At 39.1% G+C, this 18,464-nt stretch overlaps 1 protein-coding gene across 2 annotated transcripts in view; it reads right to left on the bottom strand.

Annotated features, from left to right (window-relative positions):
* C5 (complement C5) overlaps window positions 1-18,464 on the bottom strand; it is a 50,579-nt gene that overhangs the window by 5,800 nt on the left and 26,315 nt on the right. For both annotated transcript variants that reach the window (XM_054007572.1, XM_054007574.1), the window contains 14 exons: window positions 17,380-17,519; window positions 15,739-15,960; window positions 14,885-14,945; window positions 14,193-14,282; window positions 13,632-13,844; window positions 13,092-13,167; window positions 11,091-11,250; window positions 10,413-10,508; window positions 9,820-9,991; window positions 7,447-7,652; window positions 6,477-6,629; window positions 5,990-6,052; window positions 1,218-1,299; window positions 625-676 (listed from right to left, as the gene is read on the bottom strand). In XM_054007572.1, coding sequence (XP_053863547.1) covers window positions 625-676; window positions 1,218-1,299; window positions 5,990-6,052; window positions 6,477-6,629; window positions 7,447-7,652; window positions 9,820-9,991; window positions 10,413-10,508; window positions 11,091-11,250; window positions 13,092-13,167; window positions 13,632-13,844; window positions 14,193-14,282; window positions 14,885-14,945; window positions 15,739-15,960; window positions 17,380-17,519 — 1,786 coding nt within the window. The remainder of the gene's footprint in view (window positions 1-624; window positions 677-1,217; window positions 1,300-5,989; window positions 6,053-6,476; window positions 6,630-7,446; window positions 7,653-9,819; window positions 9,992-10,412; window positions 10,509-11,090; window positions 11,251-13,091; window positions 13,168-13,631; window positions 13,845-14,192; window positions 14,283-14,884; window positions 14,946-15,738; window positions 15,961-17,379; window positions 17,520-18,464) is intronic.

Below are 18,464 nucleotides of genomic sequence, written 5' to 3'. Positions count from 1 at the left end.
TTCTACTCGTACTTATGCCATTGTAAATCCATAACAACTTCACTGACTTCAGCTGACTTACTCCAGATTTACACCAATAAAATCAATAGAGATTACAATGATTATTTACATTACAGTAGTGGCCAGAGGCTCAAATCAAACATAAAACTAAAGGAGTCCCTAACCCAGAGCGCTTATAGTCTTTGACCCTGATCGTAAACATGCTTACACACATGCACATAAAAAGGGGAAGAAAGAGGGAAACAAGGGTCACAGCAGTAGTAGCACAAGGTGGCCATTATTAGCAAGTGGATGATGAATGTTTTAATCGCTTTTTTCCTTCTAATTTTGTTTTTCAAATGTGAGGGAAATTAATTATAAATGTGTGTACTAAAGTAAGTTAAGGCTACAGTTTTGAACATTCAGAAAACAGGAAATGCACAAGTAACCTCTTCATAGTAACCCTTGGCACTGCTCCAATGACTCAAGTGCCAGCTGGGAATTTCACCCCTGTGTAGGGAATCCTGAGTAGGCCACAGCTAGGAACCCAGGAAGTTTAGAGTTTGGATTAAACTTAAAAGATACCTAGACATGTAAAAGTATTGAAATGCTCAGTTATGTCACTGAAAAATCAATTGTACTTACTTGGCGCAGGCCTCTAAACGTTCAGGTTGGTCATCATCTTGTCTTCTTTCACCTTTTGTATGTTAAATAGAACAAATAATTTATAGCTCTTCAGAAGCAGCTGTCCAGTCCGCAGCATACTTATATGAATGGGTTCTCATGAAATATTTTCGTATTCAGGAGCCAAATACTGTTCATAAATTTCTTCAGCCAATTTTTAATGGGAACCCAGATTTTATTCATGAAAAAACAACATAAATTTTCATTTATACCTTAGCCAAAATTTTAGTTTTTATAATCTGAACCAGCAAAGTGCTTATACATCTGCTTAAGTAAATGAAACTCATATGGGTTAACTTAAGTGCTTAAATGCACAGTACTTGCAGAATTAAGCCCACTGACCTCCCCTCCCAGATTCTTCTTCTGCAAAGTAACAGCTGTGCACTGTTAAATTAACAGCTACGAATTACATCAAAAATTGATTGGGTTGAAGGTAAAGTTATGTGCCCAGGATATTATTGACCACTTTGTTAATCAAGACGCATTTTCCTGTACAGTCCTGATTAATTTAAAAAACAAAAACATGTTTTTAAAAGTCACCACTAGCTCTTTACCTTTATCTGTCAATACATTAACCTTCAACTCAAAGTTACATGTCTCCTCAGAAGTACTGAATTTATGATATACAGTCCTCACCTATAAATGTACAAATAAAATAGACAATTAACAGAAAACATGCACAGCAAACAATTCTCAAAATTGATAAGCAAGTGTTCACGTTTGGAGATGATCAAAGGCAGACAGTCATGTGCAGAATTAGATGTCAATGTCTGGGGGCTTATTTAAACCTTGGAAATTAGGTTTACCTGTGGTCATGTTCATGACCCTGGCAAGTAAGCTTTGGCTGTTACGGCATCCAGAGAAGCCCCTATGAAATCAAACCATTGTAGTGTACTGGGATCAAAATAGACTTTTTGATGTTGATGAAGACCTAATCTGTGGAATAGGTGGTTTGTACTGCGGAAGGAACTTCATCATACGACTGGCGCTTGAACAGCCAATCATTGAGGTAAAGGAAGATGATCATACCTAGTTGCCATAAGTGAACGGCTACCACCTGCCATGTCCTTTGAGAACATTCTGGGGTGGGGACAAAAGGAAGCACTCTACTGGTAGTGATTCTAGTCAACCGTAAAATGAGGAAACCTCATGTGAAAGGGGTGAATTGTGATGTAAAAATATACATCCTGAAGGTCAAGGACTGTGAACCAGTCCCCAGAATCCAGTGATAGAATTATAGCTGCAAGTGTCACCATCCTGAAATTCTGTAATTTCACAAAGGTGTTTAGGAGTCTGAGATCTAATATTGGTCTCCATCCCCCATTCTTTCTGGGGACCAGACAATACTTTGAATAGAATCCCTTCCCCTTATGCTGGGCTGGAACTGTTTCTATGGCCCCTATGCATAGGAGACAGATGACTTCCTGTCTCAGCAAATGAGCCTAAGAGAGATCTCTGAGAAAAGGAGGAGGACAAGGAGGGGTGGACAGGAGGGAATGGAGGTAAAATAGATGGAGTAACCTGATATTACAACTTCCAGAATCCATTTGTCCAATGTAATTTGTTCCCATGCAGGTAATATGTGAAAGTCCATCTCTGAAGAGTGGGAGGTGGGTAGGCTGGGGCAGCTGAAGATTCACATATCGATGATATTCTAGATCCCTGACCAAGCCATCAAAATTGACATCTGTTCTAAGACAATGATTGGGTAGTGACAGCAGTCATGGTAGAAGGTCTTTTCTTTTGAAAGCTTGACCTCTTTGAAAGCTTGATAGGTAGAAAATTGAACTGGTCGCTGTCTTTGTGTGGTTTGAGAGCTACTAAATTTTCTCTTATTTGGCAGGTGTGTATATGCCAAGATCTGAGTGTGGCTCTAAAAGTCCTTCAAGGTGTGAACAGATTCATCTGTGGATTCAGAAAAGAGTTTCAGTCCATCAATGGGGAGGTCCACAGTGTTTTGGATGTCCCTAGGAAATCTGAGCATTTGCAGCCAAGACACTCAATGCATGATGATGTCAGTGGAGACAAAGTGAGCTGCTGTGTTGGCTGCATCCAGAGAAGCTTGAAATGATACCCTTGCTAAAAGCTGACCGTCTGTTATGATGGCCTGGAACTGTTCTCAAAGTTCTTCAAGAAGTTGTTCAATAAAATTGTTGAATTTACTGAAGTTAGCGTGGTTGTATTTCACGATCGGACCTTGATCATTTGTGATCCTGAACTGCACGGTCACTGAGGGGTACCTCTTATGCCCAAAGAGATTGAGAAGTTTCTGGTCTTTATTGTAGGACATTGCTTGCCATGTTCATTAACAGCTTCCACAACTAAAGAATTTGGTGGTGGGTGAGAGAACAAATATTCTGAATTTCTTGCTAGGACATAATATTTCTTGTCTGCCCATTTATAGTAGGTGGTGCTGTGGCAGGAGTCTACCATATGGTCTTTGCAGGTTCTGGTAGAGCTTCATTCACAGGTAGTGACACTGTCCAGAAGTGGTGTAAAATATCCAAAAGCTTATGTTGTGACTCTTGAGCCTCCCCCAAAGGAATCTGGAGTGAATCAGCAATGCATTTCATCAGCTCCTGCAACTGGGGTTGAAATCATCCATCGAAGAAGGTGGTGGAGGCATTACAGCCTAATTAAATGATGATGATATGTTTGAGGTGTCACTTTCTTGTCTGCTCTGGCCGCTTGTTCCTCAAAGATCTTCTCTTGGGGTTGAGGAGGACTCAATGGAGCAGAAAAATGTATATCCTTATGCTCATCATCAGAGTAGCTAGGAGCTCTTGAAAACTGCTGGCAATACAGAACTCAAAGTCCCAATATGAGTATTGAGGGGAACTGTAATATAAAGGAGGTGGCATCCAGTGTTGGTCATATCAGTGAGAAGAGGCTCAAAATTGTTTCCCCCTTGCAACTTCCCTCTCAGAATGGATAATCAGGGAGATGTCTCTTCTATGGTAGGTAGGAAATCCCTGGACGGAGATCTGGGAATCACAGAAATCATCCTCAAAATAGTCCAATGGTGGGCAGACAATGAAGGTGAAGCTAGATGTCTGTCCGATGTGATAGGCACCAGAGAGTTGGGAGTCACTGGTGAAAGATAATGTCTCAGTGACTCAGCAGATCACAGTAACAACAAAGGTTCAGTACGCATTAGCAATGGAGACTCCGTTTCCTCTGAAACAAAAAGGTCACTGAAGTATCTTGTGGTAACAGGTGTATCTGAGCCAAGGTTGAATGAGGCCCTACAACAATTGGCTTTAATACCAAGGTTGCCGACTGCTTTGATAGTGCCTGTCTAGAAGATGGTGTTGGCACCGAAGGTGCTGATTGCTTCAGAGATGCATACTGAGTGGACAGCGTCAGTACTGAAGATGTTGATGGCTTCTGGCGCACTGGTATAGCAGTCTGGGATACCAGTTTGGGTACCAAGGTGGATGTTTCCCGTTTCCTAGAATCAAAATGCTTGGGGATCATAGGCTTCCCAGCTTTCTAGAAGCAGCGTACTTACATTCTCTGCTGGAATTATCATGTCTTATTGGCACCAATGTCAATATTGAAGCATGCTTAGTACTGCAACTCTTGAAGAACTTGAAGTCTTTGATGAGCTCCCAGTACCAGAGCATCATCTTGGAGCCTCAAAGGTACTCTCTCTGGGACCTAAGGTCTCTGAAACAATCATTCTTTGGAGCCTGTTGGTACCTTTGGTAACTTTATCCTGTGAAGATCCCAGCGCATGGGATATGGAGGTCAACAGGGCACTAAGTGCACTTGAAGGCCAGTGTACAAGGGGTCCTCTGAACCAAGATCTGATGCTGGTCTCAGGGCTTGCTCCATCATAAGCAATCTAAATTTGATTTCTCTGTTTTCTCTAGATCTGCTCTTAAAAGAAGTGCAAATCTTACACTTCGCCAGTATGTGGGTGTCTCCCAGGGAAGGCACTGAGAATGTCCATTGTTAATGGAGATGGACTTCCTGCAGAAAAAAGGCAGTGCATAAGGCCTGGGGATCCTGGCATAACAAATGATGACCACCCTTAAGACAGCCATTCAAAAGTGGAGGAGAACAAGGGTGTTCAACTAAAAAAATCCCAGATAAAAAATCCCAGACTAATAAAATAAAATAAACCAATTGGTAAACTCAACTATATGAAGACTAGGATAAAAAAGGCTAACCTACTGCTAGGCTGAAAGCAGGCATGCTAGATGCTCTGTCTCAGGCCATAGGGCAGCTAAGAAAGAACTGAGGGTGGTTCACTCATGCAGTTCTATGTATACTCTGTATGGCGCATGAAGATGTGAGGTGTGCACGCTGGGCCGAACAGGCACTGTTACCAAAAATTACTGATCAAAGGTGCATGGGGCACATGTGCCCTGAAGTGGCACACCCATAGGGACACTACTTGAAGAAGAAGTATACATCAATATAGCAATATTTCACACATGCAAGTTAATATATGGTTGTACAGTAATGACTCCTCTTAGAAAATTGCAGAGGAAAAGGGATAACGAGAGGACAGAATAATTGAAACGTACATTAATCCAGCCTGTGCATATGAGTCTAGGTTGTGGTCCTGTGTTTATATTATAAAAGAATAACAAATATCAACCATTTTACTGAAGTGCCTTTGTGAATTACGTATTGTTCTGTTCTGAAAGGTAGCAATCAATTATTTATTTGTAAAATTCCTGGAGGTACAGAAGCCAAAGGATAAATAGTATGCCATAATAGCATTGTAATATATTTATAAACAATAGTACAAAGCACAAAAAAATAGATAAAGAGAAGGCACATTCTCTATTACAAAGTTATTGAGGCAAAGTTTTTCAAGAATGTTCACTAATTTGGGGGTTCTCCATTTTTGGGTGCCCAATTTGAGGCACCTAGAAATTGGCGTCTCCAATTGCACACTCCAAATTAGTGAGCACTGTTAAAAATTTTGGCCTAAATATTTAGAACTATGGAACAAATAAGTCGGGGGAGCAGAGAAGAATTTCCATTGCTTGTCTCACTACAAATAAATCACCTGAGGTAATTTAATTATTTTTCTGCTGTCAAAATGTTCCAAAATTGGCCAATATACTTTAGGAGTCACATGACTTAAGACAAATGAGTTGAGTTGGTGTAAAAGCAGGTGTAACTAATGATTTCAAATGGAGCGGCACCTTCTTAGAGAAGATCTATATCCCAAATGACTTCTGCCACTCTGGTCCAGGGAACAGAAGTGGGAACGTAGAGGAAACCTCTCTGTATCCCTTTCATTGCCCATATTGACAAGATCAAAAAAAGGCTTCATTTCTTTAAAAATGTTTGCTTATCCACTTACATTTACTGTTGCTAAGCCAGTGCTACTCCCAGTGCTTACATATATGTCATCATACAAAGGTGCCTAAAGATGTAAACATAAATATGATTTGACATTAAATATAAATATTTGCAAAGTAATAGTTAAGATACTACAATTAGCAGTCAAATAGGTAGAAGTCATACACATCTGATGATCTTTTTTACATTTCTGATTACAAGCAAAGGGCCAATCCCACTGTTCACATTTGTGTAGTCCTACTGAATTCAATAGGACTTCTCATGTAAATAAGTGTTTCCAGGATGTGGTCCTGAATCAGTGAAACCTTTAATCACTTGCTGCATCAACTAAATCTTAGTAGATGAAGACAAAAGTTAATCAAATGCTATTTTTCATAGACATGTTTTCTTTTTTTAAAATGTGTCTAGACTTTATTTCTTTCTAAAAGGAATTTTTTTAAGTTATTAATAAGATTTTTCACTTTTCTAAGGTAAAACTATTCACTCACTTCCACAGTCCTTGCTATGTAATTTTCTTCTGTCAGTTTATAGTGCCGAATGTCTCCATAATTCTTGTAAGCCACCTTGACATCCATGTTCAGTGAAAGACGTTGAACGAGAAGGGAATATTCAGTCAAGGCTTCGAGGGCATTAATTGTGTCCTGTCAAAAATCAGTTAGAAAGAATTACTATTGGAATGGAAACAAAACTGTAACAAAATTGATTATTAAACATTTTACTCAGACACTTATTTAGGAAGACAGATAGTGGTAACCCTAACCAGCTAAGCAGTTTAATAGTGCTTTATTATACTCTTTATAAAACAATAGGATATTTAACACTACCTTTGTGGACATGTTTGTGTAATTTATTGTTTTATTAAAAGTTTGTAAATAAGTGCACAGTTGCTGGAAACAGATGTTTTAAAAGTAAGCAAGCTAGTAAATAAGCACAACTATTGCTGTGTGAAATTGCTGTATCATCGTTTTTCACTTCATAGATTGTTTTATCTGCGAAAACGGAGAGTTTGCAAGAATTAGCAAATTTGGCCAAGGGTGACTTTTTGTCAGAAAGCATATGGTAAAACACTGAAATTCCACTAATCATTTTTTAAAAACACAAGTGAATTTTTCATGGGTCAACACGGCTTTTCATTTTTTGTGAAAAACAGTGACAAATTCAGTGTCACAAAATATATTGGTTTTGTAGAAATTTTGGTCAACATGAGTTTTTTCCTGGTACAGTTTTTTCATCTGGCTGTAACTTACATCAATGGAGTAAGCCTGCAGATATACGAGTAATGATTTGCATGTACTGCTAAGGAAGTAATATTCCTGCAGCTGGAGGTCATGTTACTAACTTCCTTTGATTCCCACCCAACATACAGGACACACAAGTCGTCAGTTTGGCTCATGTATTACCTAAGGCTTCTCTGATTTCATCATTTGAAGAATGAGAGAGAAACATTTAAAAACACACCTGAGTGGAATAAAATCCACCACCATATCTTTGTTCTTCAGCCAACCATCTGATAACCGGATTAGCATAGACTTTGTCCCCACTCAGCAGGGTGGTTAGCAAGGCATAAGCAGTGGTTTCAACAATCTGCGCAGTGCCAGCATTAGGAACATATTTATCTAGTTTAGTGGAAGTATCCTTCCAAAAACGATAAACAGGAGGGTCACCTGGAAGAGTAATAAAATATTAGCGGGGGTTAAAGTAGATTGTAACAGGAGGGGAGTTCTCACCACACGAGCCAATCTGGAGAGGGAGTACTCCTTAACCAAGTCAGGGAGAGAAGGAGGAGCTCTCCCTCTGTTTTTATCAGAGATGGAGTTGTGCTTCCTTTATGCCCAAAGGCTATTTTAACCTCTGAATATAATGTGACCTGTGCAAAACACAATTTCATTCTCTAATAGGAAAAGTAGACACTATTCCTTTGTTGCTACCTTTGTTGTGAAACAGATGGTGGTAGATTTGTGTTCTGTTGACCTTGGAATAGAGGAGTTTGATGTATTACAGGATATTTACAAACCAGTAACAAGTGATTTTTAACTACCTTACCATTAATTTTCATGTTTTATACTTATATGTTGTACACATTAACAGAAACTAAATATTAAAAAAATGTTAAGATCAGCAACTTGTAGTGGAACTGAATTGTGCATTTTGAAATCAAAATGCTAAATAGGACCACAAGGCAAGAGAATTGCTCGTCTAGGTCCTCTCTGCATCCCATTGTTTTGTTAAGGCAGCCCTAATATCATGTACATACAAATCACTATGACAGTCATCCAGCTTCTTTTACACTATTCAATAAAAACCCTACACTGAATTTCTTGACAGGAGATGAAAATTCTATGGTTATATTAATTTTTTAAAGAAACAAAAAAAAAACAACGGTTTCCTACCTTTCATAACTGTTGTTGTTTAAGATGTGTTGCTCATTTTAATTCCACTGTAGGTGTGCGCACGCTGACATGCATGGTTGTCAGAGACTTTTGCCTCAGTAGTATCCGTACGGCTGGCTGTGGCGCCCTCTGGAGTGCCGCACTCATGCCGCGGTATATCAGGTGCCGCCGACCCTACGCCCTCTCAGTTCCTTCTTGCTGACTACTCTGACAGAGGGGCAGGAGGGCAGGTAATGGAATGGACATGAGCAACATATCTTGAAGAACAACAGTTACGAAAGGTAGGTAACGGTTTTTTCTTCGTCGAGTGCTTTCTCATGTTGATTCCAGTCTAGGTGACTTGAAAGCAGTATCCCCAGAGGTGGGCTTGGAGTTCACAGTCTTGCAGATTGGAGTACAGCTCTGCCAAAACCAGCGTCATCTTGAGCTTGCTGAATCAGCGCATAGTGCGAAGCGAATGTGTAACACGGACGACCAGGTCGCAGCCTGATTGGCACCTGAGCGAGGAAGGCTGCCAAGGACGTCTGCGCCGTAGTCAAGTGAGCCATCATGATCGTCAGTGGGGGCACCTTCGCCAATTTATAACAGTAATGGATGCAGGCAGTGATCCATGATGATAGTCACTGGGCAGACACTGGGTGACCCTTCACCCTGTCTGTGACAGCAACTAACAACTGCGTTGACTTACAGAACGGCTTCGTTCTATCTATGTAGAAGGCCAGTACCCTTCTGACTCCAATGAACTCTATGTGCTGGACTGGCGTTAACGTGGAATTTTCACTGTTTATTAACAGGCCCATGTCACTGCAGGTGGAACGTACCAGATCGAGGCTCCTTTGCACCTGCTCCGGAGACCTGCCCTTGATGAGCCAGTCATCGAGATATGGGAAGATCTGGATTCCCCGACATCTCAGGTAAGCTGCCACTGTTGCCACGCATTTTGTGAATACCCTGGGGGCTGAGGACAGGCCAAAGGGGAGCGCTGTAAACTGGAAGTGGCGTCCAGCCACTATGAAATGATTAATTATTTACAGCTAGAAGCACAAGGCTAGGATAGAAGAGAAATCACTAGCCGCTTGCGAAGCCAGTGACAGAAGAACTCTGACTGAACACTATGGGTGGTAAGAAGGAACTGAGAGGGCATAGGACTGGCAACGCCTGATATACCGTGGCATGAGTGTGGTGCTCCAGAGGGTGCCACAGCCGGCCCTACGGATACCACTAAGGCAAAAGCCTCAGACGACCGCACACCTACAATAGAATCAATATGAGCAAGCACTTGAAGAAGAACATGTATTGTAACTTATAACATATTTCAATTCATCTGAAAGAATATTTATGGTCAAGTTCCTCTGTGCTGCAAACTTTGCTTACTTACCTACAGACTATCTACTTCAGTAACAGGTTCTTTAGGTTGAAGAGAGAATTTACTGAGTCATACCTTTTACAAGAGCTTCCTTCTTCAGTGCAGAGAAAGCTGAGCGTGTACCAGGATGGTTTGAATCCATGAGAGCTAAAGCATAAGCAGCTATGGCCAAGGTAAATGTGCTCTGGGCAGCCTGCACATTTTTCAGCAAATACTCTTCTGCTGCATTTTTAGCTTCTTGGATTTTCTGAAAAGGTGAACAGGAGGTTATATGTATTGGAAGGATAATCATCTATTGTATTACCAAGACATTATGTATTTATATACAGTACCTTCTACAACCAAATCCCCAGGTAAATGATCTGGTTTGTTCTTTTGCTTATTTTGGAAGCTGCATCACCATTGTGGCTCACTAAAGGCTAAATCACCATGTATATATTAACACTTGACACTGGAAGTAACTCTTATGATAAAAGAAAAGAGCTTTGGTTTGTGGGTGGTTTTGTTTGAGAGAGAATCATAAATCCCCATGATCAATCCTGACTTGCCTCTGGGTCAGGGCTGGGGGGAAGGGTGAAGGAGAAGGGGGAAATCTAAGGACAGCAGAACACAGAAGACGAGACTATGATTGCCTGGGGCCTCATTGGAGAAATGAAAGCATTACATACCTGTGTTGGACATAAATGAATGGCCTTTGCAAGTCCAATAACAGAAAAGGCTGTGAGATACAAAGTTTTTTCTTTGGCTTCTTTAGGCAAAGTACCCTAAAAAAAATCCAAATACGTAAATAAAGCTAATTAGAAACAATGCGGTCAATTGATAAAAAGAATATTTTACAGTTTAGGTGAGGAACTGAAGAAAAATTTATGTAAGAAGTATCAGTTCAATAGCAATTTTATTTTTACACTGAAAAGAAGTGTTCTTTTGTGAAGAGGTTAATTTATTTAAAAAATACAAACAAACAGAACAGACCAAAAATACATGTAAAAGTAATGACAAGCCAATATTTTTTCAGGACTTTTATATCATGATTAGAAAAAGACAAAATACATGCTGCTTTCGCAGCATTTAAAAAGTAACATATTTGTAGCTGAAAAATATAGTGAAGTTTGAAAGACTGCGCTACTGTAAAAGTGATTTTAGAAGGAGAGATGTGTGAACATGTATTAGAACTCAGTGAATTATAGCAAAATTATCTGTAAATCTCTGATTCAGCATAGCATTTAAGTACTTACGTGCTTTGCAGAATCAGGGCCTAAAACAGCTTCTGTGTCAAATAATGGAGTACCTTACGGCAACTTCAGCCTTTAATATATGCACAAATAAAACATGTTCACTTGTCATACCTGTAGTTTTACTGGCTGATAACTTGAAAGTTCCTTGAATGACCCATCTGTCATTTGACAATTTTCAATCAGCCATATCAGTGAATTACAAACAGAAATTTGATCCAGAGTAATATACTGACTAACTTGTCCAAAAATCCTTAAGGCAAAAGCTGTCAACCTGTGAAGGAAATGGAGCAAAATATAGATGTTTTGTTCAGTGTGTGTGGTGATTTTTTTTTTTTTTTTTGGTAATTTAAAGTACCAAGATAGATAGAGAGCGCCTATTTAGGCACAAACTTGCATTACTCAAGATTTGGGTTTACTGTATGTTGCCATGGGTCAATTAAACCTTTTTGCAGCCCTTTCAGAATGGCTGGCCAAATGTATGACTGTGACAGGGCACTCTTAGTAGCACCCTAGTCACTGATGTGGCTACAGCATGAAAAAGGCTGCAGGCTACGAGCAATTAAACGCTTTCTGTTGGGGGATTATGAGCACCTGTAATCACTGGGCTAATGATGGGAGGATATAAGTGGAAGAAACAGGAAGCAAGGGGGAGCTCAGAAGGAAAGCTCAGGGGGTGACTGCTCCGCACTTTAAGTGTGGGGGGGAATTGTCTGGTTTGTTGGGGAAAGGCGTCTACCTCTTTAAGGGGTGGAGAGGCAAAGAGTGACTTTTGCCGCAGCTGCAGAGCAATACAGTGTGGGGACACTGACCCATCCCCCCCTTCGCCCCCAGGGGATGGGTATAAGTACAAACTAGACAGGTGAAACCCTCTTTTACCCAAACCGGATGGAGATGCACCCACTCTCCCATCCAGGGAAGTGGTGAAATATCAAGTTTGGTCAGGATCTGCTGTGGGCACTGCGCTAGCTGTTCCTTGCTTGGGGGGCTGGGAAGGAATTTTCCCCTCACCAACAGATTGACCAAGGCAGTGTGTGGTTTTTTTTCTGCCTTCTCCACAGCGGGTTGAGGGGGGACTTAGCTAGGGCGAACATGGAATTGGAGCTAAGCTATAATGCCGTAACTCATTATATAAATGTGGGGTGGACATCCTATGCAGATACAGAGAAGGGATACGGTGATCAGATAAAGGGATTAGTGAGGGATTTAAAGGAGATACATGTTGTTAAGGGAGTGGAAACAGGAGTGTTCGGGGCTCCTATGACTGGCATGGCAGGGAGCCAACCCTCCCTCCTTTATAGCCCACCTTAACCCTCATTTGGGGGGGGGTCAGCATTGCAAGGTCCCAGCAGTGGGTTGGCTGGAGACCAGGATGGGAAGGGGGGACGAACTGATGGAAGCCCCCAGGTGTATATTAAAATGATCACGGAATTACCCTTACTGTACACTTATCTGCCAGGTACACCCAGAAAATTAATAATTAAGCTGTGACCTAATTAAACCACATGCACTGTCTCCTGTTCTTTTTCCAATATAGCTGGACTATGAGACTGGGCTGAAGAGTGAAGGCTGTAGGGAAACCTCCTCTTCCTGTAAGATTGCAGCAGTTCACTGTTACACTTGCAAGGAAGGAATAAATACACATCTGGTGGTGAAAAGGTAACAACCTGGTGTGTGTGTGTCTGTGAGGCCACATGAGCTGGCCAGGCAGTGAGGTACACTGGGTAGCCACAGAGGATAGTATTTTTAAATTAGCATTGTAAAATAAAGTTAATCAAATCTCATGCTGCAGTGTGTGAGCTGATCTCTACAGAGCACAGGAAGATGATTTTCCCTTAAATATAATACTGTACAATAGTCTTGACGTATTGTGGGAGATTTTCCACCCTTCTCTGAAGCCATCAGCAATTAGTCACTGAGAGTCACTTCTTCCTTTAAATACTTAGGCAAAAATGTTGCCCATGATCCATTAGTGGAACTAACAGTGGCATTGATGGAGTACTGTGCACCAATTAATGGCAATACAAAATATGGCCCTTAAACATTAGTCACTGTGAAGACACAGGACGGAATCAAACCTTTCAAATCCACTGTAATAAAATCATTTTAACTCACCAAGTGCTGGATGTCCCGTCTTTCCACATGGTGTACGAGAAGTCTCTGTTTCTGAATGACAGGATGCTTACAATACCTAAGATATACATAAAGCAGACAGTGTTTCTGAAGCACTGATTTCTATTCAAATTACGCTTCTTCACTCAGAAGAAAAATTAACCTCTCCTGGATCACTGTCCTTTAATTGTTTTGTTTCTAAAAAAGCAGCAAATGGTTAACTTCCAACTCAAAGAGATAATATTAAATTATGCTAATTGTGCATATCAACTAAAATTTTACTGCTTCCAAATAAAAGATCATATTTTATAGGGTGTACAACATAGGTGTCAGTTCTTCAAGCAATTTTGTAGTTCAGCCACTACAGAAACATTATGTGAAACATAGCTAACCCCATAGTTTTAGTTAAAAATATTTTTTAAAAATACATTAGCTTTATTACATTTTCATCAAATATTAAACATTAACTTTCCTATCCAACAGTACCTACAAGTCCTTAGAACTTTCAAATGAAACCAGAAATTGGAGACCACATTTTTCTACCTTCTTTCATCTTCCTCCTCATGGTAACTCTTGATGTTATGGTTTCAGGGCCAAGTAAATTCCAGTTATCGGACTTTTCCAGGTAGTGAAAGACATAAAATACTGGAGCAATACTCATGAGCTCTGCCTCTGCACTGCCCTTGGGCAAATTAGTAAGAAACTGGACACCTTCACGTTTGAGAACAGCAGAGATTACCTCACCCATAAGCTGTCCTGTGAAGAAAAACAACATGGTTAATTGCTGCCTCAGAAATACTGTACAGGCATAACTCTTATTGACTTAATTGGGAGTTGTGCAAATATATCTGAGGGTAGAATTTCGCCCATAATATTTAGAGCTACTGTAATCATTTTCTATTAAAATCTATTAATAAAGATAGGATTTTAAGCCAAGATAATTTCTAAAGAAAAGGCTGGTCTAAATAGCCTTTTCTCAAAAGTGAGAGAACCTGAGAGTATAGTCAGGTGGGTAGAGCAGAAAAAAAAGGAAATTAAGGAAGAGAGCAAGCACGTATATAGAAACTAAATATAAAATACTGCATAAATTTCATTCCAATTTACCTTTTATACTCACAATCCTGTCAACTTTCGTTTTGGGGACCAGATCTAATGGTGTCCTGTGTCGAAATTCTTGTCGTCTTCTCATTACACCTGCAATTGGAAATAAATACATATATATAACAACATATTTATAGCTTTACCTATGTAGTTGCAGAATTTAGATCCCAGCAGCCCTGCTGGGTCAGATTTGAGGCCATAGCTATTTGCCAATTTAGCAAACAAACACAAAAAATCATGAAAACTAGAGTTGGGTCTAAAATCCAGATCCGAACAACTCTAAACTTTGAAAAAGTTCAGATCCAGACCCTAATTCCATAATGAATTAAACTAATACTTTAGAAAAGTTCTAATCTTGATCAGAATTTTGGGGTATAGATTAATCTCTGATTAAACTGGATTATTTTCTATTCCAGGGAAAGCAGCACTTGGTAGTTGGTTTTCCTGCACAACTAAATTTAGAAAAATCTCAAGTCTGCATGCCATATAAGATATGAGTAAATGTTCCTCTAACCATTCCAATTAATCAAAATGGCTAACTACTTTGAAAGGGACTCCATTACTGTGTGCTAGGGCATGCAATTTCACAATAGAGATATGTGAATGTTGTGCCATGAAGAAGAATTGATTTTGATGTTTGTCTGAGATTGCAGAGTAAAAGAGCAAATAAGAAGATACAAAATCACTTTCCATACCATAAACACCTTGTGGATCCAGAGAAAAGCCTGCATGAAGTTCTCTTTTAATACCTTCTGGCTGCAATCAAGATGAGGCCAAAACTAAGCAGTACATCAAAGTACTTTGTTTAATTTAACACATTGACTAAAGCAATAATTTTAAAATATCATACAATCAGACCCACATAATCTTTGTCTAATTCTCAGTTTAAAGGTTTTATGTTGCTGCTGCCAGACATTTGTTTTCAAAACAAAATCTTCAACCAAAATTAGCAACCAATGTAAATAAAGTTTATGGGAACTATAAAACTCTAATAAATATATCTTTACAATAAATGTATTTAAGGATTTGAAGAACTGATGCAAACTACATCATCAATATTCTATACTCTATTTGCTTATTTTAAGTCACAAGCTACACACATCATATTTACACCTATTTGCTTGCTAGTTGTCAACCACTGTAATCCATACATTTAAAAAAGTAAACACATAAGGGCCCAATCCTGAAGTTGCATCATGGCATAACTCTCAATGAAGTCAATGAGAGTTTTATATGTGAAAGGACTGCAGGATCAGGCAAATATTTTATGCCTTTATATACACGTCAGAATAGAGATTGTTTAACAACAGCTGCTACTGATAGATTTGTTAAACAGAATGACAAGACTATTTGCAGGTGTATTATTTGTTATTTTACAGCACCCAAAAGAATGATAAGCACTTTTTAACACAAGTAAATTACATATGATCCCTGGATTTCATAAGTCATGTTTATATTCTGATTTCATATATTTATAAAATACCATCAATTTATTATGACTGAATCTATTCAAAAAGAGCAAGAGTTCTAAGGAAGGTTTTGGTCTTACCACCACACGCAACGTTTTCACTAAAACTTCACTGTTCTGTTCAGCCAACAATGTAAAGTTGATTGTATGAAGACCTAGTTCCAGAGGGAGTATTCTGAATGTAACTGATGCGACAGAATAGCCACCTAGATTCTGATATTTACAACTCTGTAACCCTTGCTGAGCACTTGCAGAACCTTTGAACAAACAGATTCCATCTCCAACTGTTGCTTTAACACAGAACTGAAACATCAGAGAAGATTTAAAAAGATTAAAATAAATGTTACATTGAGTGTTAGATTACACTAAACAATTTTACTATTGTTAGCAATGTGTAAAAGTGATTAACTTTATTATTATTAAAAAGAACAGGAGTAACAAATTTATTTGAGCATAAGCTTTCGTGGGCTACAGCCCACTTCGGATGCAATTATTGTTATTATTTGCATTATAGTAGCGCACAGAAGCCCTAACCAAGGATCAGGGAGCCATAGCGCTAAGCATCGTATATACATTTGCATATACTTTTTCTCTGCAACATTTTTCTGTAAAATTTCACTGTTCTGTTTCAGTGTATTTTTCACCACTAAAATTTTGCTTTTCTATTAAATCTCCAGGCAACATTATTTATTTCCTTTCAAAAATGTGTAACCAAGAAAACCACCCTCCATTTGAAATTTCAAACTCAAATTTTGAGCAGAAACAGAAGTGTTCCATTATTTATTTTTTATTATTTATATTAGAATAGAACACAAAAGTTGCTACGTAATTTCAAAACAGAGGAAGATGCAGTCCCTATGCCCCAAAGAGCATGCAGTTTAAAAAGACAGACAGACAAAGGGTAAGGAAAAGGGATACAACATCCAAGCAAGGAGATGAGGGTGATAACTGGGACATCCTATTAGTACAGCAGCCATCTTTAAAAAAATTATTTTGTGCACTGTACTTTTACATGAGAGGAGAAGGTGGATGCTACAGAAAGAGAAAACTTTATTATGTTGCTGAATGCTTCTGCTGCTACTACTGAACTGACCCCTTCTTTCCTGTCCTGTCCAAGATTCTTTCTACCAAACCTAACACTTTGGGCCCTCCAACATGTAGTCTGTGCCTGACCAGCGGGAGAGAAGGACTAGAATAGGGAGTGAAGCAGAAAGATGCAAAGATTAGTGCATTTCTTGATGTACAAAATTGTTTATTCTTCAGTCTTAAAGTTTTTTCCAGATTTGATCCAGAGCGCTGCCCTCTCAATTCAGGAAGCTAATATGTAGAAACTCCATCCATGATTATATTCACTAGAGTCCATTGGTAGCTGGCTTCAGAATTCAGTGCAAGTCATTTCATGTGTTTGTTCCACTTATGCCATTTTGGCTTCCCTTTTTCACCACCTCCCATTGAGAACTGGCTAGGCCACACACCAGGATATTCTACAAGCACAGCTATTGTTTCTGCCTGGGTGCAGAACTTTCAAACTGTGCCCAAATACAATGTGATGGGCGCTATAGGAATAAAATAAATTAAATTATGAAGTACAATGCTGCATTTTGTAACAATTGGAGAATCCTGACTCATGCATATTGACTGGATACTTGCAGAAACAAATCCTTTGTCAGTTCATCATAATACTGTACTACATATATAAAATTCAGAAAATCCACAAATTACCATCGTTTTGGAATTTCTGTAGTTGTAAACAGATCCTTTTAACTCAATTTGTTCTCCACGCACAACAGAATAAGGTATATGCATGCTCAGGAAAACATCTTTTAAAACCTGCACTTGGAGTGCATCAGCAACACATATACCTAGGAAGAATTAAAAATATAATAGCACAATATGATATAAGCAGAAGTACACATTTGATGCAGACTATTCTCTCATTCCAAGAAGCAGGTCCATATCACTCCTCACACCCATGTCACCTTTCTGGTTTCCTATCAAATTACAAAATCTACTATGGAATTGTCAGCTTGGGTTTTCTGAAATCATCAGGGACTCGCTCCACTTTCTCTTTCTGAGTTGCTATCTGCCTAATTCCTTGTGCTCACTCCAGACCTCCTACTCTGTCTTCTTCTCAGTTCTCTCCTTCCTAGTGCTAGGATTTTCTCTTTCAGCTGTACTACCCCACCTATTACAAACTCTCTGCTCCTCCCTTTCTTCAAGCAATTAAGTCACTTCCTCTCTTGAGATCTTATTGTGGAATTTTCCTTCTCTCTTTAGCCTCCTATATGACAACTGTAAAACAGAATCGCAGCCAAGGCAGAAGTATTAACATTTTTTTAAATCTTTAACTTCTGAGAAGAACATAACAAATATTCAAACAACAAGCATATTGAAAAAAATATTAAACTACATGACATCCTTTAAAATCCGATTACTCTGATTATGGTCTTTCTTTCTGGCCACCCAAAATTAATTTCCATGAGGCTTTTGCATAAAAGATTCTCACAGATTCCTAGCATCAAAAGTTGATGCTTTATTCCATTTGACAAATAGGATTAGAAGTTTTCAGATGGTGTATAAAATTGGTTCTGGTGCTTACAGTTTTACAGATAATGGTAAAATCACGCCAGAATTAAACAAAAAGTAAAGACAAAAGAAGGTAACCAAAATATGACAATTTTAATGTATGATATTTCACGAACCAACAGGGCTAAAGAATAGCACTCTCTTGCTAATAATACATAGTATTAGTTCCTGTTCCTGGCGTTCCAAGAGATAGCTGGCCAGCAAACAGATAGGCCAGGATA

The sequence above is a fragment of the Malaclemys terrapin genome, chromosome 17, assembly GCF_027887155.1.
Source record: "Malaclemys terrapin pileata isolate rMalTer1 chromosome 17, rMalTer1.hap1, whole genome shotgun sequence".
Taxonomy (NCBI): Eukaryota; Metazoa; Chordata; order Testudines; family Emydidae; genus Malaclemys; species Malaclemys terrapin.
Note: the sequence above shows the minus strand (reverse complement) of the source record. Positions and strands in the feature narration are given on the sequence as shown.